The 25,702-nt window shown below is 44.5% G+C and overlaps 1 protein-coding gene across 1 annotated transcript in view; it reads right to left on the bottom strand.

Moving 5' to 3' along the window:
* FLNB (filamin B) overlaps nucleotides 1-25,702 on the bottom strand; it is a gene marked incomplete at its 5' end in the record, with an annotated part of 71,631 nt that overhangs the window by 30,300 nt on the left and 15,629 nt on the right. The window contains 17 exons of the mRNA XM_017732301.1: nucleotides 1,495-1,664; nucleotides 1,902-1,992; nucleotides 2,517-2,677; nucleotides 2,924-3,047; nucleotides 3,368-3,511; nucleotides 4,016-4,129; nucleotides 4,483-4,676; nucleotides 5,049-5,185; nucleotides 5,731-5,857; nucleotides 7,008-7,145; nucleotides 8,846-9,043; nucleotides 10,318-10,480; nucleotides 11,268-11,345; nucleotides 12,079-12,197; nucleotides 15,307-15,454; nucleotides 16,339-16,436; nucleotides 17,456-17,704. Coding sequence (XP_017587790.1) covers nucleotides 1,495-1,664; nucleotides 1,902-1,992; nucleotides 2,517-2,677; nucleotides 2,924-3,047; nucleotides 3,368-3,511; nucleotides 4,016-4,129; nucleotides 4,483-4,676; nucleotides 5,049-5,185; nucleotides 5,731-5,857; nucleotides 7,008-7,145; nucleotides 8,846-9,043; nucleotides 10,318-10,480; nucleotides 11,268-11,345; nucleotides 12,079-12,197; nucleotides 15,307-15,454; nucleotides 16,339-16,436; nucleotides 17,456-17,704 — 2,453 coding nt within the window. The remainder of the gene's footprint in view (nucleotides 1-1,494; nucleotides 1,665-1,901; nucleotides 1,993-2,516; nucleotides 2,678-2,923; nucleotides 3,048-3,367; nucleotides 3,512-4,015; nucleotides 4,130-4,482; nucleotides 4,677-5,048; nucleotides 5,186-5,730; nucleotides 5,858-7,007; nucleotides 7,146-8,845; nucleotides 9,044-10,317; nucleotides 10,481-11,267; nucleotides 11,346-12,078; nucleotides 12,198-15,306; nucleotides 15,455-16,338; nucleotides 16,437-17,455; nucleotides 17,705-25,702) is intronic.

The raw sequence follows: 25,702 nt of genomic DNA, 5'->3' as shown, positions 1-25,702 counted from the left end.
GGTAGCTGTAGCAACACCACGAGATAGATAAGACCGAATAAACAGCATTAAACCAAGGCTGCTCTGCGGCTGACGCTGCCCCTCAGGAATTTAACTACCTACTCCATCCTTCCCCTGCTCTGAAGAGTCCAGAGTCTCATTCATAAGCTACTGCTTAGGAACCTGAGCAAGACAGGGTCCAGGAAAGACCTATGTGCTCACAGCGTGGAGGGACAATGAGGCTACTCTAATTACTGAGCAGTCTATCTTCACCTCTCTTTAACCACTGCTCTCCTGCCACTGCTGTCCACAAGCATCTCCTGTAAGCCCACAGCTCCTCCATGACCCGTGGTACTTCTCCAGATGGAAGACCCAAGCGAGAAACCTGGTTTGGGCACCTTAGCTTGTTTTACCAGTGCTTTTCAGGTGAAACACAGCAATCTGGTACTGCTCATAAACACATGGAGTACAGAGGAGTGCTCCCTTCTGTGTACCAACCCTGACTGAACAAGCAAAGCCTCTCCAAAAAGGCACGCCAGCCATACCCTGAGATCATGTAACTGCTTTATCCAAAAACAAATGCTAGCTCTATGGTGCTTCCAAGAATTCTAATCCAGCATTATCAGCTAAATAATACTGCAGTCTTCCTTATCAGTCCACTTTCACATAGCTCCATTCAAGGAAGCTGGGGTAGATGACCTAGTAGCTCATTTGGTTGTTAAGGAGAACAAGAGCAGCAAAACACTTTCATCTCAGCACCAGAGCACCTATGTCCTCAGAAATACAAGATTCGTGCATTCTGGTGTTTAGCAGCCCTTTACAAACATGCAAGTACAGCATAAGGAAAAATATTTCCAGTTATTAGCAGCTTCCACTTTCAGCTCTTTAATGGTGTTGCTAGGAAGCACCTCTGTGAAATCAAGTCAGACTCGATTTTTTCCAACCTAAGGGCAAACCTCAACTGCAGACAAATACTTTGATGCATTTAATCTGCAGCTCAGCTTCCCTCCTCAGCAACAACTTCTTCGCTTTTCTACTGGGAACTAGTGCAAACCCAAACCCTTCTTTTTGTCCCTGCTCAGGTTTGCACTCCAGCTCCTGATATGAGCAGCTTGCTGACAGGCAGCACACTACAACCCGAACTCTGCAGGACTGTGGCAGCCCAGGGCAGCTGGGGCAGCAGTCAGCTCCATTGTGGAGTCTAAGAAGCTTTGCCACTTTTCTTCTTCAACTGATAAGGTATAGAATGGCAATGTGAGCTGTGTGCTACCACTTCAATATCTCTCCTTTCCAGAGAAAATAAAACAGTGGCAAGCTATCAATAACTACACCAGAAAAATTGGATTACCCCTTTCCAATTCCGATTGTACTGCAGGCTTTAGGGATCCTGGGGAACAGGACACCCTGCCAATTTTTTCTGCTTTTCTGTCTGTGCACAGGTACTAGGGAGGGAGGTCACTGCACTACAGCAACATGAGTTGTTCACTCTTGTACTCCTGCAAGAGTCGGACTTACCTGCTGTATGGGCGTGTACCTAACAGTGTGGGAATAGTCATAGTTGTCAATGATATCCAGATCCATCACTGCCTCTCCCGGCACTGAGCTGCTGAACTGCACATCCAGTGGTGCTTTTCCAGCTCCCTTGGTGAACACAGTGAAGTGTGTTGGTTTGCCATTTTCCACACCTAAAGAAATATGTTAATTGTAATTTACACCCAGCTCACACATAGAAACTCTTCTCAAGAAGCATTCAGTACCAATAAAGCCCAGTGAAGAAAAATGCCAAAGGAAAGGCATTGTTTCCAACTGCCTGACACCGCACCCTGCTGCTGCACCCCAGCAATGCTCGGCCAGGCTGTGACCACCCTGCAACAGCTCCTCATTATCCAGTACTGGCCACACTACATGAACCCAGCTCTCACCAGTTTTGTTCAGCCCAGGTCCTTCAGCTTTCACTTTGCTGGCATCATGCGAGGGGTCCACTTTCACTCTGAATGGGCTTGCAGGAATTTCCTGCAACAGAAACACAACCCCAAAAATAACCAGGTCACTCTTCACTAGCCAAAATCAGATAATTTTAAAATAATTTTGCTCTAATTCCAGCATCTTGAGTAAAATTTCACCTCACTTAAACATTGCCTTACTGAGTAGCATAATTCAAAATCTAGGGAAAAGTTAACAGCTGGAATTTTGTCCCTCTCTGTTTTTTATTTTTAAGGAAAACTTTTTTCCCTTATTTTCTTTGAAAAGTCACTTAGGCTTTTTTCCTTTAGAAAGCAGCCTTGCCCCACCATGGAGACCACACTCATTATGCCAATCCAACACATTGCACTTAAACTTCAGTGTCCCCAGCCAATTCCTCTCCAAGTATTACAAAAGAAGTTTCCGTTTTTTACACTGTTACAGAAACAGTGACCAGACAAAGTGCATGTGAACTGACATGGAAGGAGCCAGCTGTGAACTGGCACATGCATGGTGATCAAAGAGCAGATAAACAGATTATAGAAACATCAGGCTGCAAAATGAAGATTACAAACCTCTCCTGCAAAAAGCACTTTAATAGTGTAGCGCCCGGCAGCAGGGGGTGAGTATTTCACTGTGAACGTATCATTAGCATTGTGGATGATGTCGAAATCTATGTCCTCTTCCTCATTGCTGACCACACGAGCATCACACTTAATTCCAACACTGACATCACCTAGGAAAAGCAAGTGGAGGTTTTGCTACTGGACAGACATTACCAGCCAAACAGCCAGACCATTCCCATTTCTAGTTGTTGAGTCATCATGTTAACTAATGTAACAGACCAGATCACAAGTCACTGCAATGTTCTGCTTCCAAGGTTTTTCCACTACACAAGGAAAATCAGCATGGAACAGTACATAATCCCCTCCTTGCATGACCTGTGATTCTGATACCACAGAACAGCCCTGGCTGCCTTTACCTTCTCCTGCATCTGTGCAGTCTACAGTGAAGTGGGTTGGCTCACTTGCTTTCAGGCCAGTTCTCTCCACACCAGGTCCAAACACTTTGACTTTCTGAGGATGACTCCCTTGACCTATAAGGACCTACACAAATTCACAAGGGTCAGGATCGCACATCTCCGTCACACTCAAGATCATAGCCAAGTCAGAGCATTGTTTGGAGCTACAGGAAAACAGATGCAAATGAATGGCCCCAAATATCCCAGGCTGCAGCTGGGCTGATAGGAAACCACCATGTGAGCTTGTAAAAACAGAAAGATTTATACAAGTGGAGAGATTCCTAAAAAAATGGAGCAGAAGGGCACACCTTCTTGAAATTCACAGAAGGGTTTTATCATCCTAACAAGTAGTTGTGAGCACCAATGTCCTATTTGGCTAGAACTAAGAACTATCTCTGTACTTACCCTAAATGGGCTATTGGGCACATTGGCTCCTCCCCAGACAACAGAAATTGTATGTTTGATTGGTTTAACTGGCACGTAGGAGCAGGCAAACACACCATCAGGCTTGCTCTTTATCTGGATATCAATAGGGTTTCCTTCTCCATCCTAAAAAGCAGTAATACAAGCAGAAGGTTCAGGCACTTCAAGTATGTTTGCACAGTTTGAACAGCCCAAGACTGTTCCAAAATGTGTCAGGTTTTTCAGAACTGCAGCTCAGAAATACTGAAGAAATGTGAAATTTACACTACTTTAAGTCTTCCTCATCTAACACTTGCTCATTCATACACCATCCTACAACACATAGAAAATTCACAGGTTCAGAGACACTTCAGTGCTTCCAAATGACAACTCAAGGAAACTACACCTTGCTTTGCTGAGGAGACTCCAAGTAAGGAAGCAAAGCCATGTACTTCATACACCACAGAGAAGTCACTTTGTCTTCAGTTGTTGCCTGACTACATTACACAGATCAAAGCACAGAGCTGTGAGTGAATTACACATGCCCAGAATTAAGTGGCATGTAAGCAAGTAGAAATACTTAAGGCATTTTTCTAAACAGTATTAAAGCCCTTTTGCTGCAGTTTCACACAGCTGCCTTTGGCTTTTTACCTGTGCATACATCTTCAGAGGTGCTTTCCCAGCGTCCTTGGTTTCAACTGTGAACTCAGCAGGATTGTTCACTATACAGCCAGTCCTCTCCAAGCCCGGGCCGTAAGCCTTCACCTAAAAGGGCACCTCAAGAGTATTAGTTTGCAGTTCAGAAAGAGAAGCAAAACTAAGTGATTTATGTATGAAGACCTGCCCCCTCCACAAACCCCATGAAGCATGTGATACTACTTCAGCAAGTTTTCATTACATTAAATCAAAACCACAACAGTGTTATTAGAAAAAGCTGTGGAATATCTGGCTGGGTAATACCTTGGCAAATTCAGAGCTTTAAGCAGAGGTAGCTTAAGAGTCTGCTACCAGAATCCTTCAGAAACATCTCTGTAGTTACACCAAACTATATAAAATATAGCATCCACTGTAGTTACACCAAAGACGTGCTATGCCATGGGTGAACTTCTATGCCCCACCTTATCCGCATTGAAGTCTCCTGAAGCCGGGCGAATGAAGGCCATGTAAGGGCTGTCTTTTATGTCCTCATCATCACACATGATGTGCACAGCATATTCACCAGGCTCTTTGGGCCAATACTTCACATCACATGAGCCATCGTTCTTGTCATCACACTCAATTTTAGCCTGAGAAGGGCCTTCTATTGCAAAGCCTGAAAAAGGAACAAGTAGGTTCCTCACGTTAGGTTTGTGGTGGCTGCTAACACCACTTCCACAAATAGCTTTTTGTTAGCCATAACCACACCTGATCTCTCAATCACCCTTCTTCAGCAATACAGGAGATAATCCATCATCCATCATTCCCTTCTGGATCTCATCCCACAAAAGCACAGATTAACACTCTCCATCACACATAGTCCTGTCTCTAGGACTTGCCTTTGATACTCTGATAGACGTTTCTGTTTAGACCACAACATCTTACAGACATGTTTTTTTTACTGTTGGGAAACCTATTGTTTCTCATGAGTTCGTTGCTGGCATTGCAAGATGCAAATATTTCAGGGAAACTAAGTCAAGTAACATACCAAGAGAGCCAACTTCTGTGCCAATGGACTCGACCACGAAGTCGGCCGACTTGCCCACAATTCCCTCATGCAGTCCTGGCCCCCAGGCTCGCACTTTCTGAGGACCTGCTTCATGACCCACTTGAACTTCAAAGGGGCTACAAGAGAAAAACGAGGCATGGCATTAGAAATGAGGGCAAATATAGCATCCATGTTTTTCCCCAGGCATTTTAATGAGGCTTTACATTGGATTTTCCAAATTAATAGATGCTACCATGTGGTGGCACAGTGCCCAGCCGAGTGTCTTTCTAGCAGAGAGGTCATCCAACCCATCACGTTCTTACATCTTCCACCACAAATCCTGCGTGTCAAATACTTGCTCTGCTTGCTATAGCCCTGGACACTGAAATAACATATCCCTTCAAAATCTTACAGCAAAGTCCAAGCTGCATGATCCACCATGTTTTATTAGTTTTTTTTGTTCCTGATTTTGGGTTAGAAAGACTGATGCAAATCACCCTTCAGAGCTTTGTCAAGCTGCTGCAGCCCTAAAACAGGCTGTTAAAAATAAAATGTTACAACAAGTTTGCCACTGACTTGTCTCCCCACTGCTTTCTCAAAGGTCAGCGTTGCTTTAAAAGCCCACCAGCTACACAACCCACTGAAGGACACAAAAATGCCCAAAAAGCTACTTTTAACTCACCTTTTTGGGATGTTTTGTCCACCCCATGTAATTGTGACAACGTACTTCCCTGGGGTAGCTGGATAATATTCAAATGCATATATACCATCCATAAAGCCTTTTTGTTTCACCAACTCCTCCAAGCCCTCTGTTGAAAGATCAGTTCAGCATTAAACTTAACAGTTTCCATCCTGCTTTCAATTACTCAGACAAGTTCATGTTTTCTAGTATTTATTTTAGCTTGCAAGAATAAATTTCTTCCACCAGAAAAAAAAAAGGTCAGGTTATAAGGGAAGTTAGTTCTAGCTGCCCTCTAGGACAAAGACAGCAAACACTTCCAGAAGAAATACAGCAGAAAGTATTTTAAGTTACCAGACTTAATAAGTTCCCTTGTGTTTTATTTTCTTAGTCTGCAGTATGATGCGTGTCATATGTTAAAACAAAAAAGCTTAACATTCGTCAGACTTTGTAACCACAAGTATGCAGGGAATGCCTACTTTTCATTTTCTTCAAGATGAAGAATTTAGGAAGAAAAGCTTAATACGCTAAAATTTACATCGATACGTCTGTTGCTTTTTTTCCCCCCAGCCTCACGAAGCCACACAGTCAGAGCTCTGTGTGTGTGTGGAGGAGGTGAAGGCAATACAATGCACCTTTGAGTGCTGCCCCAGGCGGGGGGAGGTGGCGGGCTCAGAGTACCACACAGGACTGCTGCTGGCAGCTGCATGAGCCAGCGGCTCCTGTGCTCCCATCCTCCCAGCCTGCCAGGCAGAGGGGCCACATCCAGAGCTCAGGACACACCAAGGCACCTGGGGATAGATCCTGACACATGGTCTCTGTCAGCCTATAGGTTTCCTTTCCTCCCCCGCTTGTGTGCCCAAGCAGCTTGTGCCACCAGGAATACTGCTCTGAGCCATTCCCAGCTTTATGACAGCAGGATTTCCATCCTGCCACAGACCCTGGCATGTGACTTGCTTCCACAGATTGGATGAAGATGCAGTGTGTACCCATAAAGCTTAGAGGCCACAGCAGGCAGATGCATGGATTTCCTCAGTTTTGCTAACTGATGCATTAAAATGGAAAGAACTAAAACCAGATATAATCTTAACCAGCCCTGCAGATCAAAACCTCCCCACTAGACACAAAGTAACAATAAACCCTTCTGAAATCTGGCTTTTTATACAGATCCCATCAGTTCCATCAGGACACCATCTCCTTCCTGCTCTTCCTTTTCCCAGGCTCTGCTCCTTTCCATTCTCCAAAACACATGCACAGCACAGATTCACTCCAGCACTCACTTGGTCCCTTTATAGTCACTCCAAGGTCTCCGCTCCCTGCTGCTCTTGTATCAACCTTGAAGTCGGCCGTCTCCCTGATGCGGACGCCCTTGGGCTGTAGACCTCGACCAGTGGCACGACAGGCGTTGGGGTTGCAAGCTGCAAGGCAATTTCAGGCATTACTACTGTCTCTGATCTCAACATACAGGTAGCCTAGCCAGCCTGGGACAACCTTTAGTTTAATGTTGACTCAGGGCAACCACAGCTTAGCTTTCAGCACAAGGTTATAGAATTAAGGCAGACAGACAGGAGTCTGCCCAGCCACTGTCTATACCCCCTGGCTTTTAGGCAATAGCAGTTGGTGCAGCCAGGCAACACTGACCCCCTCCAAGGCCATTTCTTAGAATGGTTACAAACACTGAAGCCCTGCTGCTTTCCAATTCAGTGCCAGTTATCAATACAAGACTTTTACACAGCTATCACACAGAGATATTTACTACAGACACAACCTTCCTGACGCCTTTCACACTGAGGCCCACTGCAGCATGGGGTGAAGGGTCCCTTTTGCAGATAAGCCCCAGTGAACAGTATTATTGTGCTGATCTTTGAGAAGCACATGACTGGGATAACTGCTATTAGCAAAGCTGAGTTTTGCCTGTGCTTTGTTAAAAGACATCGCATCAAGCCCCCTCTGCTTGTCGGAGTTCACACTTTCACAGAAGCAAAGCCACCAAGCCCTCTGCAGACTGGAGCAGCCATGGGTAGGGGCAGGAGATTACACTTGGCTTAGGCTGATCTTGGCCTCTCTACTCCAAGCACTTCTCTGGACCTGCAGAGTGGCTGCAGAAATAAAGTACCACACACTTATGAACAGTTTTCATTACACAATCCCAGCTGTCATAAGGTCTTCAACGCCAGAGACTTGAGAGGTTTGAAGAGACTTACAAACAACCACAGCTTCCCAGCACTGTAAACCAAACATGCATTTTCCCCAAACACACTGTGCTTACAGCAGGAGCACAAGTCTGTCAAGCAGCTTGTTAGGTTCTCACTCACTACAACAGCTTACAGGTTTTCCCCTCACCCCTGCAGCAGCCAACATCGCCCTGTATCTTATACCGGACGGTGTGAGCAGGGATCGTGTGCCATCTGCCAGCTCTGAAAGCTCAGTGGGAACACACAGGAGCGTGGCTGACGTGGAGTGGGAACAGCTTGCAGAGCACTTACACAGCTGCACCAGGCAGCCTGTGGTTAAGCCAGTTTCACTGACTGGGTCACACAAAGCTTCAGTTCGCTTGCAACTTTCCTCCCCAGTCCCAACAAAACCAAAAACCCTTTTGGCTGGGACAAGCTGCAGGCTAGAAGCTTACAAAAAGCAAACATGACGGAGCATCCTGCACACCTCTTACCAACTATGAAGCCATTAGCAGTGAAGTCCAAAATTCCACAAATGGAGGGTAGCTCAGGAGAGATGAGCAGAAATCTAAAAGCATAGGAGCACGTAAGGATGGAACAGAAAGCAAATTAGGTGTCCGTTAAGGAGGAAAACAGTAAATACAGTCATTTGAGGAACAAGGGTGGAAAACAGCAAGACACTGCATAGCTACATAAATTACTCAAAAAAATACAAAGGGCAGCTTAACATTTGTAAGTCTAGGCAGAAAGGAAACTAGCAACAAAAGCCATATTACTGTTAGAGAGCACTGGTTTACTCAGAGTATCCAGGTGATCCACTGAAACAGGACCAAGATGTTGAAAGGTACAGAGAATGTAAAAAGGCAAGATCCAAGCATTTTCTGTGATCACATCCAAGGAGAAAAGTGGCCATCTACATTTATACGCATTTTGAAAAAACATACCCTCTCCAACGAGAACAGTGCAAGGAGTTTTGGGAATTGCCTCCCCTGCAAAAGTCACTTTGACAATGTGAGGACCAGCTTGAACAGGTTTGTAGGTGCAACGGTAGACTTGGTTGCCTTTGTCTTCCACCACAACTTCAGCAAGGCTTCTCCCCTGAGGATCCTCCACTTCCACAATCACGTCACCCACACCAGCACCTGCAAAGGAAACAAGCCCAGCTGAGTCTTGGCTTCCCCAGCAGCAACAGGCACTGTGTTTCAGACCACCACCAGCTGTCTGGGCTCAGCCAGCCATCCTCTGCTGCCAGTGCTAGGCACAGTCTCTGTGTTCAGCTTTTGCTGACAGCAACCAAACATTTGAGCAGGGAGTGGGCAAGACAGGATAGTGGCATGTCCATGAAGTCAAACTGACAGGGCTCTGCCCCCCCAGCCACAGGGTTTCACAACACAGTACTGAATATACACAGCCTAGTTACCCTATGGCTACCACCCTGTAGCACCTCTATCGAAGATCAGCCCGCAGCTTTTCCAGTCAGTTCAATCTCTCAAGCTTTGAAGTGGTTTAGATTAAGAGATTGGACAAATGAATGCTGGTCTGACAAAGATCCTCTCTGCTGGACTATATGTATTCACTTTTGTTCAGACACCTGCTTCTCTCATCTTTTTCAACTCACCATCCAAGAAAAAGAGTTTCCTATACACTTTCAGAGGCCAGACATGTCTTTACATGATTCAGACCACTCCCTCTCCCAATTAGAGGCTGAACATAGTACTTCCCTCACTATAACCACATTTAATTTTATTCCTAAGCTCCCTCAGGCAGAAGGCAATTTAAAATATGCTACTCAGCATATTTTGGTGTTTAAATGCTACAAGTAACTGCCCTAAGTAGTTTCACATTGTTCTAAATGAATTAACATTTGTAGCATCTTATTGACTCATTCCTCTAGGCTACAGCATTGGCCTAATAGCAGGTAACAAATAATGTGATGGAGATGCCCTAATGAAGATAGTAGCCCTCTAATAATTACAATAGAGGTTGAAACCAGTTCATTATTGAAGTATGAACTCAAAGTAACACTGCAGCAGGTTCTTTCTGTAGAGCTAAATACAGAACGCACTATGCGTTTACAGTTTGCTCACAGTTTATCCTTCACATTTATGTTCAACCTGTCACATTCCTGTTTAAAACAAGTCAGGGAAAGAAACCAGACAGAGACTTGACTGCTGCCATCCAGCAAATTCATGCCAAATGTCTGGGTCAGGCTTAGTGCCTTCTTGCCCCAGCTTGGCTCCACACTTCAAATATTTCATACACACCTGAAGCCTTCAGAGCAGCCCAGCTGTTATGTCACCTATGAGCTTGATGGGGCTACAAATCCTCATGCACTTTTCAGCTTTATTTCTCCAAGGCCTTAGGTTCTCACATTTGAGGAAACTGCAGGATTTCCATCATCATTCATCCTGCTTACCTGCTGTGTAGAGGTCAAAGTAGGTAGGCTTATTGGCAATGTTCCCTGCTGCCTCCAGTCCCGGTCCCTTTGCTGTCACTTTGCTTGCATCTCCCTGGGCTTTGTCAACATTCACTTCAAATGGGCTCTTCGAGATGTGCTGCCCAGCAAACAGGACTGAAACCTAGAGACAGACAGCATCAGCTCGGACCACCAGGCAGAGGCAGAGCTCAGATCACCACCATAAAGCCAAGAGCAGGCCCAAGCACCTACATTCCTAACACAAAGAGTCTTTCCCTCAAAGGTGAGGGACCATCCATCCCACAACCCTCATCACATCCATGCAGTCTAACTGCTGGCCACCTCCTTAAAGTTCTATTGATTACAGAGTCAGCCACACCAGCATGGAAGCTTACATCAGGACGTGCCAATACGAGGTGGATCTTCATCAAGCAATAAGGTGGCAGCAGAAGTTGCATTTTATCATTTCAGGCTGGCTGTGGGGACCAGCCACTCTGGAAAGTGTCAAAGCAATAGGATCCACCATCATAAACCTGCTTCTGTGGGCATCCAGGGACAAAGGGAGGGAACCCTTCTCTGCAAAACCCCTATAGTGTACGGTACCATCAGCAAAGAGATACCTTATAGAAACAACCTGTTGTTTTCATCTGCATCTCTGACTGGCTTTGTGAGTTGGACAAAGTGGCCCCACGTGAGAGGAGAGCCACCTGTAGCACTAGATACCCAAACACAAATGCACTTTCTCCCAATACACACTTCTTTCCCCATTGACAAGGGGAGCAGCCCAAAAGCCAGATGGAGAACTAAGGCCACATCAATTTAACTCTTCTTCAGGATGCCTGAGGTGGCTCTTACCCATCAGTGAACAGGGAGCCCTCAGGGGCTCACATTAACAACCAGCAGAGCAGCGTGTCTAGCAAGAGAATACTGGTTTTTGACACACAACGCACCTTGTGAGGTCCAGTAACCCTTGGAACATACTGCACCGAGTAGGTCTTGTTTTTGTCACTGGACGGCGTTATCTTCGCCTAGGAGAGAAAACACATCCATCATCGAGCTGTGCCTACACACGCCAGCTAAACTATTTTCTGATACTACAAACAATTTTCAGAGTCAGCAATGTTAGACACTTGTTGCTGTGTGAGCAGGGATTCTTGCTATTCCCTCTTCTCACACGGAAAAATACCCCATTGGTTTTGTCTTTGCAAGAGAGGAAGCAAGCCACCTTCTCCCCACCCCAGCCCTTTCCTTTGCTGTTAATTGCTCTGTTGAGGCAGGCCAAAACTGAGGAGACAGTAAGTCCAATGTACAGCTGTATTTTTCTGGAATGTTGTAACATGATCGAGTGGAACACTTGGATGAGAAGTTTCTATAAACATTAAAACCAGCATTTTAACTCAAAATGATTCATGGCATCTAAATAGCTACTTTAGCCATTCTTGCAGAATGAGTAAAGGCAGACAGTGATTTAGTGATGTATGTTATCTAAAAGCAGGTCAGAGTGTACTTGGCCAGTCAAGCTAAAGCTCTGCAACTACTGGACACTAGAGTTGTGTTGCTTAGCTGCAGATAGTGACTTTTTTTCAAGGCAATTATGAAGAAAAGCTTGAGGCTTCTTGCACTTTAGATAAACGGTATTTTGCAATTTCTTTTTAAATTACTTATTTGTGAAGAACTCACTTGTGAAAGATCAAGGTTACCGCAAAATCTATGCATTCAGACCAACTTTACTTTTCCATACAAGACACTTAACTTACATACCTCCTCTCTGTTTCCTTCTGGATCTTCTATGAAGACCATCAAGTCACCCTGCCCAGCACTGATAGTGTCCACTGTGAAGATGGCAGGCTGCTTCACCATGTTCCCATGAGGCTCAATCCCTGTGAGAGAGATACAGAACGGCACATTAGCTGCTGCCACAAAACCTGAAAGATAGTTTGGAGGTTACCCAAAGGCTGTCCAACCCATTCTCCCATGCAAGACACCAGAATCAGTTTTCCCAGACTCCTGCATGACAAGTCTTTACCCTCTGCCCAGAGCATCATGCTCACAATAAGGCCTTCTCTTACAATACAAGCATTTTTAAAAGATGGTTGAATCATCAGCACTCAACCCATCTCACAATCTCTGACCAAGTCAGGAATCCAGCTGCTATCTGGATTCAGGGGAAAGCAAGTTACCCTGACAGGTACTGAGGGTCACCCCCACTGCTGGTGAGTGCAGGGCTGATGCTGACAGCAAGTGGGATACGTGCATTAGCTGCTCTTTAGGAGCTGCTCTGCTTCACACAGCTGAATTTTGAAGTGTGCTGCATCACAGGATGGGTGACTAGAGACGCAGGAGAGAAATTCTGGGAAGCCTTTAGGTGAAGGCATTACCCTAGAGCCAAGGGTAAAAGACTTACTTTAAGCAAGACTTTTTTTACCTATACTGTCCCATCTTACTCCATTTTCAAAACCCAGCAGTACAGATACTGCTCAGATTTACTATTCTTTAAAATCTGCTCAAACTACCTGGTCAGAATGAACACTGTACAAATAGCATGCAGGAACATCTTAAAACCATAAAAATCCTGCTACTTGGTGTGGTTTCCACTTAACTTTTAATCAGTTTCCTTATTCCTCAGCACAGGGCCTGCTACAGCACGCATTTACCAGCAGGGTTTCATCATCTCCCTGTACATAGTTCCAGGTCATGACATCTGTCATGGTGGTGTCAGACTGAGTGGGTGGAAGAACTTCCCAAAGTTGCTGATTCCAGACTAGCCCAAACACATATACCCTTCCATCCAAGGCAATTAGTCCTTGGCTGATTCATAAAATCGTGGGCACTACTGCTCCATAGCACAATTAGTGGAAAGCACAACGTCTGATAGATTATAAAGGAAGTGGTTGCGAACAACAGAATTCTTGAACTTGTTTATCTTCAGAAAACAGTAACTTGAGAGCAATGCAAGGAAGATCATGTTTTTGCTAGGAAATCTGAGCATTCTGATAAGGTGTTAACAATTGACATATTCATTCTTTCAAACTAAGCCCTAGCTTATCATCTAGCTGAAACTGCTATGAATTTGCTCTGCATCTCTTCAGTCCATCCCACAAGCATTAGAAGATGGTATTCAAGTTAAGTATCTCTCCTTCTGCAAGCACAAGAAGGATTGATCATCCTCCTCTGAAGACAATTTCAGCCAGGACAGCATTAGTTACAACACTTTATTAGCCTACACTTCATCTTCTAGATTTTACTATCTTACCCGTGGTCTGCTTTGGATGGTTAAATGAGAACTCCTAGCACACCAGTGACAACCTGCACAACTGTACATCCCCTCTGCAGGCTCATTTCACACTGGCTCTACACATGGCTGTCCCCCCAGCACAAACCCCCATGGTGTCCAGGGAGGTGTGCTACAGCTAAGACTCGCATTGGGAGGTTATGAGTAGCTTACATGAAAAATGGTAATAAAAAGAGCTAAGACTGACCCACTTCACACTTGACAGTCATCTTTTTCTGGAAGCATGAAAACCTGTTTTTCAATCGTACAAAAGACCCTGCTCAGTCAAGGACTAAGCCCCTTGCTGCTGGAGTCACCTTCCAGTTCTGACATATCTTAGCAGTCAGAATTATCAATTAGTATATTTAGTGACTCTGTTTTAGCAATTAACTTCAGGAAAACATCAATCTTTCAAGAAGAGCCACTCACTCTAAAGTAGTTTTCATTACGATGGCTCCAGAGCACCACACACATTAAAGCAGACAACAAAGTAATTCCAGTTTCTGAATGAATAAAAACATGACTAAAGCCAGACTTGACAGATTGAGGCAGGCTAATCAGTCTTCAGGCTAATCATTTGGGGCCTGAAAAATGTGTCTGTGTATTGTGGTTTGCTGTGGAAGGCTCCAACAAAGGACATAAATCCCAAGCCGGACAGGTGCTAAACCCATTCTGACTGTTGCAACTGCTCCTAAGTGCACAAATAATGTCCATGTCCATTCATTCCACTAGTTAAGTTTCAATGGAAGAATCAAGTTTAAAAAAACCCAAGCAAATAAAAAAGCCAGGAAAAAATATGGAAAGTTTTGTTTCTTTCCATTTCACTCTCGTACACCCAATTCTGAAACTCACTCATTCTAAAAATCTTGAAGGACCAACAGCAGCCCCAGATGTAAAAAAAAAAAAAACTAAGATGGAATGGAGAGCCAAGTCGTAATGCTGAAGAGATGCCTTCCAACATATCAAACATGTTAGAGGTAAAAATCTGTTACTTACTCAGTTGTGACTGTGCACCAGTCTAGAATAGAACCTCATCGATACTCATACGAAATTATCAATTTAAAAGGTCAGTTAAAAATAAGAATGCCTATGTAGATCTACAGTTGCATAAACATCTGTGGACAAGTCCTTCCAATCAGCAAACACAGCCTTTCCAACAAAGGCTTTTTAATATCTCAAGGCTTACCAACCTATCTTTGTACATGTGCAAAGTATTCAACATTACCAATCAATTCAACTAAGTGCTTTAGAATTAGCCCACTGTAACACACATCAAAGCTAGTAAATGGAAAATTGTCTCTACAGAGAGCCTGCTCAGAGAGACTGAGGTGATGAGGTTTGTCCTCTTTTAAGGAGTGCTTTATCACAAGAAGCATTCACAAGGTGCTAGATCATCACCCATCAGCAGCAACACTGCTGGCCTGAATTCCACACTAAGGTTGTTTTAGCCCCATAGCATGCTACTTCTTCCAGCTGTGGATGGGAGGCTGGCAGCTTGCAGAACAGGTTCAGACTGGGGAATTTACATGTTAGAACTAGGAGTGTCTTTTGGACTATATCCATGTATTTCTGAAACCAGGCACCACACCAAGAGTATACAAGTGAAACTTTGAAGTCAGTTAGTTACAGTAGGTCTGAAGTTCAACATAAGCAGAAAACCCCACCCAGCTTTCTGAGGAGTTACTGCTCCATGCAGCTTCAGCTCATCAAGTCCTTACCTCTGCCATAAGCCCTTGCTTTCTTTGGATTCAGTTTGGGTTTTAAAGGAGCTCCGGGTTTCAGCTTGGCTTTGGGGAACTGGGACAGGTAAGTCATCACAGAGTGCTCATCTACATCAGGGTGGATAATTTCTTCAGGGGTAATAACCTGAAAGACAGCGCAATTAAGTATACTGTACCAGTGCTTGGTTACTGCATGTCAACAAAGAAACAGAGCTATGACACAGACTTAGATTTCAAAACTCCCACATGCTAATGAGATTTCTTACATTTATTTTCCCTTTGATACACACAACATCATTTATTATCTCAGGCAACAAAATCAAGATGCTCATTATCGTCCCAGTGCAGTCTGGGGGGCTTTTCATGCCTTGATTATTAGGGGTTCTCAGGAGACTGCAACAAGTGTAATGGTATCAAAGCAAGACAACAGTCGTCATGTTCCCCTTGAAAAGTGACATGGGGATAACTGATACTGAAAAAATTAGTAATTCATAATCCTGTATGCTACAGCTCTGAACTGCAAGGCTTGCAAAGTAAAACTTGTGACCAGTCTCTTCTCCTGCTTCCACAATAAAAGCTGTTTCAGAGACTTCTGGAATTCTGTTCAACTTTATCAGCATGAAAATAATCCAGTTTGTAAATACATCACTCTCTGTTTGAACATTATCATCACAGGTGATTTCCTAGGCCAGTAAGTTTTTCTTCTGTGGAATTCAATGCAGCAAAACATACTCACTCCATGGACTAATAGATCAGGCACCACCACATAAGCCCTTTCCTCCTACCTTACACGCTGCAACAGCAGCTGTCTTCAGCAGACACCTACACAAAATCCTACAAGCTCTGAAATGCAACAGTGTGTTTCACTACAGTGCACCCTTTCTCAGGCAACTCTACATGAATTAACTGTAACTTTTCAGAGCATCCAAGCAGCTTCACCTGCTTTCCTCAATTTTAACTCCAGCTAGTCACAAGGCCAAAGCTGGCCACTGTGCTCCCCACAGGCAGCCCACGTCTTGGTGGCCGTACCTGCGGCACCCCCAGCCAGTCATCCGCCTGCTGCATGGCTTCTCGAGCATTGTCCACGGGCTTCTTCGGGTCCCAGGTCTCCCAGTCAGGGCACAAACCTGCAAGCACATTTCAGTTATGTGTTACCTGCCAAGGTGCTTCCCTAGCTGAAGAAACCAAGCACAAACTCCACATTCCCTTGTGTTACACTGCTTTGCAGAAAGACATTCAGAGTGTTGCAGAAGTAACCAAAACAAGACAAGCATATGCTGACCACTGAAACACCTCTAAGACAGCAACCAGTGTAGAGTCAGAGAATGGTTTAGCCTGGAAGGAATCTTTTAAGGTCATCTATACTGACCCCCCCCCGCCCCCCCGCCCTGCAATGAGCAGTGACATCTTCAAGGAGCCCTGTGTAACCTGGCCTTGAATGTTTCCAGAGATGGGACATCTACCACCTCTCTGGGTAACTTGTGCAAGATACCAATATAAATTTAGCACAGATACATCTACCATCCTTTATGTTTCACTGGTCCTCCTGCAGCATATTTGGTAAAGAAAATTTCAACCGCTTGCCACAGCAGCCCAGATTGCATTAGATGAGCACCAGCAATCATACTAGCAAGGCTGTTTTATAAGATGGTGAGGAAATTTTGCCTTTTTCACACTTCATCAAATTATTTGCCTTAAGCAGCTCAGTCTCAACTTGCTAAACACCGAAGTTTCAGGTACTGTGCAGCTTCTGGCTGCTCTGTGCTGCCTCTGCAATCCTATTTCAGGAGAACACATGAAGTCTCCCACTGCACCCTGAAGTTGAAAGGTTGTTGGCACTTGCCGTGGGAACAATCCTTTCTTCCATGTAGGAGCCAGCATTTGTGCCTTTGTCCCTTGCACCCAATACAAAGTTTAGATGTGGCGCCTCCCAAAATGCAATCACACATTCTGCTTCCGGCCAGAATTTCTCTGGGCCAAGTAGTTTACAACTTGCTGCTTCCTGCAGCTGGTCTCTGGACTTTTTTGGTTTTCTTGAAAGCCTCATTCCAGTCTCTAGCTCAGTAGTGAAAACTTCCTCTCATAGGAAAAGCAGCCACAAGGACAACAAGCAAGGAAACATTGGGCATCAGAACAAAGGACTTACCTGGAGCACAGCTGTCAACAAGAGCACCCAGTGCTTTGCCATCCTGCCAGTTCTGATTGAAGTTTGTGATTGGCAAGTACGGAATTTTGTTCTGGATCCAGCCCAGCAGCCTCTGCTTAGGGGTCTGCTTCTTCGCATCATCATCACCTTCATCCTCCCACACTGGCATAGAAATGGAGTAGTGGAGGATAAGGGTCCATATCAGGCCAAGGATCAACTTCAGGTTTCCATCAACTATGGCTTTACTATCTGGAAGACAAAAGACATACAACTGATTATTTGCCATTCTAAAGCAAAGAGGTATGTTTTTAAAACAGTGTGCCTGCACTCATGCACAGATAATCAAGGACAAGAAAACTGACCAAGCCACTGCAGGCATTTGCTCAGGTAGAGACACCATTCCTCAAGGGGTGCATTAGACAGGACGAAAAGAGAAGAGTCAAAGGACTCAGTGCTCCCCCATTGTATTGAGAGATCAGTGCTCTCCAAGAGCGTGACTTGCCCTTCAGCTTTACAGTCTTAGCTTAGGAGAACTGGCAGTTTAAGTCTCTGGTATTTTGATTTGGATAAGTACCACCTGGTATTTTGTAATGGCATTTGTATCTTATGAAAAGGCCAAACAGCATGTGATGGAGTTCTCCCAACAGGCATGAAACACTCCAGGGCATAGCTAAAAGCATTATTTAGGAAACAGCATTTATATACAGAAACATGTCTCCCACACACATCAATAATTTGCCTTTAAAATGGTAGGGGGAAAAAAAGTGCTGCTATGTAGTGAAGACAAGCAAATACAGACTTTGGAATTAGTCTGGATATATCAAGACCTGTGTACAATCAGAGAAGTGGGCAGTGGAGGTCCATGGAGGATTCTTTGCACCATCACACAAGATGTCATCCCTTCACACTACAAATTCAGAGTTATAGAAAAGAAGAGCCAGCTTTGGCTTTTCCATATCATTCTCCAGCTTAAGAAAAATTTATCATCAGAGTGGCCCTGCTGCTGTTCTGCTTTAAGACACACTATGGAGATAAGTTTAAGGCTGCTGGGTATCAAGATCAGATTTTCGTAAGCAACGTCTGCAGGGGCAGGATGCTTTTCTGCATGCATCAGTTGGGCATCAATTTGGCCTTGTGAAGTGACTGCTACAGGTTTGCAAATTCTCATGCAAGTTGCTTTAGCTTTAATGAGTCACAGATTAAATGCTCTCCCTCCTGTTGGGCTTGTAGTTGTTACTCAGGTTGTATTACACTAACAGTTCAAGTTTTTTCAAGCCCACCCAAACCAGAGCTTTTCCACAATGTTTCAGGATGCTCTCAGCCTGACAGTTCCTCTTATTCACAGCTGCATGTTACAGCACAGCATTTTTCTGTTCTTTCCTCCATCTCAAGTGAAAACTGTTAGAGAAATCCCTCTTCAGACAACAGAAGTTACAAGTGACCTGGAAGCTTTTGTGTACTTTCCAGCTCCTGCAGCAGACACTGGAGTAAAGACAACTACAGCTGTATAAACTCCCTTTCATGCCACCAGAATTATTGTACAGGCACCTTACAGAGTCCTAGCTAGCAAAGTAAAAGTGTTCTGTAACTGGATTGCACTCTCCAGTTCAAATTCAGTGTTAATAGGCAAAGTCCTCCAAGGTGACCCTCCCTGTGCCCAACATCCACTGGGCATGCCTTACCTGCTCCTCTTCAGCTACAGAGATCACAGCAGCAACCCAGCACCATCTTATCAATGCAAAAAGATCTACTGACTTCCAAAACAAGTGATTATACAGAATAGTGACCAAGAATAGTAATCACCAGGGTGTTCCCTTTAACCCAATGCTCAAGCAAAGTGGTTAATATTTACAGGGTTTCACAATAGAGCAGTATGTCCTAAACAGATAATAATGTAACTTCAGACTTTGAATGGCATTCGGACTTTCTGGATAGTTAGTGTCTGGTTTGTATGGGATTTTTTAACACTGGTGTTGACCAATGTTACAGGATTACGATACATGTCTGCCACTCGCATGTTCACTGCTGATTGCACATCCAGTCCAAGATAGAACAGATAGCTATGAGGTGATTAAGCCCCACTAGGTTTTAATTACAGGTTCCAAGGTAAAAGTCTACATCATGTAAGCAGTGGGTCTCCTAGCAACAACTAAACATGCCCTACTGTTACCCGTTTCAGTCCTCTTTCCAGCCGAGCTGCAAACTGGTCAGTGGTGTGAAGATGCTCCCTTACACCAAACCGTCAGTGCAAATCCTCACTACCCACCTGCCCCCTGTGCCAGCAGCCCCTCCATCCTGCCCCATGGCATGACCACCAGGTCACACAGTGGTGCTGGAGCACACCAATGGCCAGCCCATCTCTGCTCCAGAAATGCCTCCAAGCTTCAGTTTCAGATTTATATCAACGTCGGCATTTTTACTAGAGGGACACAGGGATGATTTAGTATGCTACAAGCAAGCTCATTTCAGAAGGCTGTCCAGCATTTCCAGGGAGGAATGCCAGCAGGACAGAACCACCTTGAGTACAATGCTAAGCACACATTACTCGAGATAATGAATGGCTCCTTTTATATTTATAGCACATAAATAATGTCTATATGTGGCTGCACTGTGGTTACTGCAGCAACCAGCTGTGTCTTCAGAGCTTCCCCCAGCACCCCATTGGCCTCTCCAAAGGCATAGTGGGCCTGTGGTCCTTGACCTGGGGAAGAACAGCTGTACAGGGCTTCACAACAAGAGCAAGAATATCCCATCTCATCAGCCTCATCCAGAGAGGCTGGGCACAGGGCTGCTGCCCTTATGACAGGAAAAGGTCATCACAGGAACAGGACAGCTCTTCCTCTCTGGGGTTGGTGCCATTGCCACGACTGCACTTTGTTAGCAAGTTAGCAAGCTCTCACAGCCTCCCAGCTTCCTGACAGGCATAGGGATCTCATGATGTAATTTTTTCCAAGAGAAGGAGGAGGGCTTGTCTGCTTTCATTTGGGGTGGGGAGTAGGGAGGGTGAAGAACTCCTGGGCAGGACAGGAGACCTTATCGGCAGCCAGCAGAGCTGCCCGCATGCTCTTTTCGCAGGCACCCCACTTCCAGCACTGGCTCACAATCTCTATCACTATATAAAAGAACCCTCCAATGTTCAGGAGAAAACCAAAGTCCAGCTCACAGCAGGCTTAGCTTCCATGCACTGCTGTAAAGCTCAGCACCACCTGGGCACTCAGCCTCTCCAGAAGAGCCTCTGCTTTAGTGCTGCCTTTTTCATCAACTGACTAAAAATATTCAGTGGATTCTCCTCAAGGTCTCTTGGGCTTTAAGATGAAAGTGGCAACTGGGAAGATGCACATCCACTCACAGGTTCTTTACAGGGAGCACAGAGCTGGCCCTGAGAACACTCTTAGTACAACCAAATTTGCAAGAATCCCCCACCAGCTCTGAGTGCACACTGTCAGTGTAATAGTGCCAAGGTGTTGGGATAGTGGAAAAAATAATATATTCCAATGACACTTAAGAACCAATAATCATTACTGCAGGCACTGCTTGTACCCCAGCTCAGCTGGCTTTCCACTGAATTCCCTCCATTCCCTGATCTGCTTCAAGACATTTTCTGGCCATCTCAAGCTGGAAAATGGATTACATAAACAGCAGACTTCCATCACTGCTTTCCTACTACAAAAATTACTTTTAGGCATACTTATTACTCACACAAACAATACAGAGTCTTCAAAGTCATGCTTCTCAATTACTCCACTGGAGTTCATAGTAAAATGACAACATAGAGATGCACAGTTGTGGTCAGTGTTTCTGAATGGCAACAGCCCAGCCCCTTCACAATTCACCTCCACAACTCCCAGTTGCATTTGGCTTTCAGCTTCAATGAGTTAGGTGGACAGGAGCAAATTGCCTGCTTTCAGCTGTGAGAGCATGTTTACTGCATAGCACCAGCCATGTTTCCACAGATTAAAGGACCCCTCTCCATGCAGGGGACAGTCATGGGTCCCTGCCTTCCTATGGCTTGGAGGAAGTGAGCTGTTGGATCTCATCTGCCAAGATCATTTAGCAGGGCTGAACCAACTTTTTATAGCATCATTGTAAACAGCTTTAATGTAACCTTTCTTGGAGAAAGTATGGTCATCTGCATAATTTGCTTTATTCATGTCACAGTGCTTATGTTAACATCTGCAAGATGCACCTACAGGTGTGTCAGAGAGCAATGTTTCCTGGTTGCCGGTAGGAGATGTGTGCTTTGGAGATCAAAGTCCCTGCACAGCTGACTCATACCTGCTGACAGCCACTGGACTTCTACCTTCAAAGGGCACATTTTTATGGGAAGCCCAGGCATGAAGCAGGAATCCATGCCACAGGACCTCCATCTTGCCTCACACTAGTACTTGGGAGGACTTTAAGCTCAACTGTAAACAGACAACTTTAGAGATGCCATCTAGAAGAGCCAATGGATGAAGGGTTTGGAAAGGGGGTTTTTGCACTGTTTTTGGTGGGTTTGGGGTTTTTTAAGTTATTATCAGAACCAAGAATTTTGTGGGTATGATATGCAAGTCCTCCTGACATTCTTGCTGTGGACTCCAAAATTTTGAATGCTCTAAGATGACCACTTTCAGACAGTCTGCAAGTTCTCATGGCTAGACATGCTGTCCTGAACCAGCAAGACACAAAAAAATGCAGAAAGAATCAAGTCCAGATTTAACACAAACCTTCATTCCCACCTACACTGTTCAACATGCATTTTAACTTCAACTCTCCAGCTCCAACTTGCTTTCCTCCTCTAGAAGTACCCGATGACAATACAACATCAACAAAATAGCAGCAACCATCAGCAAGATGCAGCCCTGTTCAGCTGCAGGCAGGAGCCATCTGCAGGGAAGGGCTGCTGTCAGCCCACTGCTGTGGTCCTGCTGTCAGGGTGCATCTCAACATGGCCTACATGCTGACTACTGGGGAAAACCTGCCAGCCAGACTTAAGCTGTTCTGCAGAATCAACAACAGTATTGAACAACCAAGCACTTTCCTCAAAAAAAACCAAACCAAAAACAAGCGCCTATATATAGCCTACAACATTAAGTTTTATGTAGAAGTATCCTGCTTCTTAGTCAGCTATTAAGTGGCTGCCTGGTAGGGTGAAGAGGAAAACAGACTGAACCAGAGCTCATTTGCTTCCCCCATCACACCTCTGAGTCTAGATTGTAATTCTTCCACTTTTATTATCCTATTAACTACATGGCAACCAGCCCAAAAAATGGATTATGGCAATTCCATAGGCCAACAGTACATACCACCAGTCTCACTCTTGAAAAGCAACCAAGTTTCAACTGCTCAAACCGATTTATAATTGTTGCTCTGTACTAAATATTAATACGATATGTTACACTTGGACTGCTAAAATCACACTCCTCAAAGGAAAAAGAAAGATGGTAAAGTACCAGGGCTTCAGCTAGCAATGTGACTAGTCTGAGCCAACAGTGTGACCATTTTGAGACAAATGCGCGTCATTTTTATGGCTGGGGCCACAAAAAACTTCCCAACCCAACCTACCAAGTGGAAAACTGCCAATGCTTGGTCGTCTGCATTTGTCCTTATAGCTGCCCCAGGAGCCAGTGCCAGAACTGAAACCTGGCACTGGCTTGAAGCTTGCACATTTATCTACTCCAGTAGAAATCCCTAAATTCTATTCGGAACACATGGCTTGAACTACATTACCTTTATTAGGTCTACAATTCTACAATTTTAAAAAAAGCAAATAAACAAAAAAGCATTATAAACAAGTTTGTGACTAGTATCATTTGCTCATATGCAAGTCTACTCTGCATTCAGATTAAGTATAAGTACTACCCAAACTGTGGCAATGTTCCTTAAACTCTGCCCTACAGCAGGGCTGCAAGTCATTCTCTGTTGGACAATTAGAGGAAACAAGATAAGCCACTGAAGCAGACAGCTTCCTTACTAAACCGAGCTAGTCATACAGACTGTGGAAGCATTGCAAAAACAAATGAAGGACTGAAAAAGCAGCTTTTGAGTAGTAAATTTTATTTTTTTTTAAATAGTTTCACAGCTTAGGCTGCAGTCAATACAGCTTGTTCACTATCTCACAAAGCCATCTCAGAAGCTTTGCTGATGATTTTCACACAGAGAAGTTAAAGCACAACCAGCACTGATCTTTGCATCCACCTTCTCTAAAAAGTGGTCATCTTCTTCATATTTTTATGTCTTCCATATTTAAACTTTTGTTCTATGCATTATATGGAGGGAGAACCCAAATCCATGGTTCTCAATATAAAACACAGTCTCACCAGCAGCCCTTACTCCTTATTTCCGGACATGGAAGGAATTTTGCATAGCACACACAAAGTTCATTTCAATTATGGATCAGTTATGAAGAGACTGTAGGAATTTAGTAGATCTTAGTGTCTCTAAGTGTCTGAGCATTTCCCCACATCTAGTTATTCTCACCTATTGCTAAATAGCTATAGCAGCTGGAGGACAGAAAAATTAAGCAATGATTAGGGTTTAATCTTCTGGAACAGAGAAAACACCACACTGAGCAGAGCTGCATGCCAAACTGAAGTATGCAGATGAGATGGTGCTGAGCAAGCTGCCCAAGGAAATTCTTTCCTGAAGCATACAGTACGTGTTCACAGGCTTACTGTGCCTGCTAAAGACATTAGCAACATCCTCTGTAGGGATAATATGTCTTTAAATCAATTACAGGGGTTCCTCTGTGCTTTGAGAACATACTGCAACCATTTCCTCCAGTGTCCCTTAAGCCCAGGTCCACATCCCAGCTCCTCAGGGTCAGCACATCACTTGTGTCCTGCCACGTGCAGCAGCTCACCCCACGGAAGCACAGGCTGTGCCTATGGCACAGAGCTGGTTGAACTCAAGCTGGTTTTGGGGATACCTGGTTGTGACCTGCCAGCTTCCAACAGTGACGTGCTGCAGTCCATTGCATCTCTGCTTCTCAGCAGTGTTTGCAGGAGGTGCTGTGACCCCTAGGACAGCTGTTCCTCAGCATCCAGCTTACCCGAGCATCCCTGAGCTTTCAGCTCACTGGCTCCCAGCTGAGCTCCCACACCCTGCCAAGACACAGCCACTCCTCAGCTTCACTGACGAGCCTCAGGGAGCTCATCACCTGAGGAAGTGTATCTTCAGGAAGCCTAAGTGATACACCATGTACACTCAGAGATCCACTAAGCTTTTTACAAGGTAGGTTTCCCAGAGGAGGAATGACTCTTCACTGGAGGGTTGTAAGAACAGTAACTGGGTGCTGATCTGGGCATGGACAGGAGGATGGAAAAGAATATGAAGTTTTATTTTTTTGTAAGGGACAGAAACCATTTTCTTCTAAGCTTACCAGGGTGACTGTTTACAAAAAAAAAAAAAAAAAGAGTAAGATTCCTCTGTGAGACAAATCTTCAGATTTGAGATATTAAACATTACACTTCAGAGGGTTTTAAACTATTAAAATAGTGTTTACTTTAACTGGATTTGAAACCAATCATGTCAGAGAACTTCAGGCCACTGTTGCATCCATCACCCTGTACTGTCTATTAGTGCATGTCGGGCCTCTAGAAAGGATCTCATGAGATGGAACTGGCAACTGAAAAAATAAGTTCAAATCCAGTCCTTTCAGCATAGGTTTGGCAAGAAAAAAAATATCACACAGACTTTTAATACAGTAAAGAATAAAAATAATCAAACCAATGGAGCTCTCAGGAGCAAAATACAGATTAAAATAGCTCTGCCCTTAACAGGCACCCAGAGACCACTCATGTCTCACATCCAGAAGAAAAAGGCATAACACAAAGCAAGTTCAAGCCAGCAGTATAACAGCAATAGCAACCAACCCAGCTTCTCCAAGAGAAACTGAAATAATCCAACAGGGCTTGAAGGAGAAGTCAAGAATTTCAAAATTAGGAATTGTTAAGGTGGGGGGGGAGTCAAACTGTAGGTGGTTTATTATCAAATACCTTAATACTTTCAGTCTGAACACACCTAGGTTTCTTCTGCCTTAAGTGCCACATCCCAAGTCAAGATATGAGAAAGTAAACATGTTAGTCTTATGTCCAGGACGAGCCGCAGGCAGGTGTTGGTGAACATCCAACCCTTGCTGTGAATACTGTCAGAGAGCAGCAGATGGGCTCCACGCTGCCGGCACACTGCTGGGATGGGATCAGCAGTGAGCAAGGGTGCAATACAGAACAATGAGAGCTGCCATTCACAGTGGCTATTTCAGACCCG

The sequence above is a fragment of the Corvus brachyrhynchos genome, unplaced genomic scaffold (assembly GCF_000691975.1).
Source record: "Corvus brachyrhynchos isolate BGI_N302 unplaced genomic scaffold, ASM69197v1 scaffold4, whole genome shotgun sequence".
Taxonomy (NCBI): domain Eukaryota; kingdom Metazoa; phylum Chordata; class Aves; order Passeriformes; family Corvidae; genus Corvus; species Corvus brachyrhynchos.
This window is presented reverse-complemented; position numbering and strand designations above follow the sequence as displayed.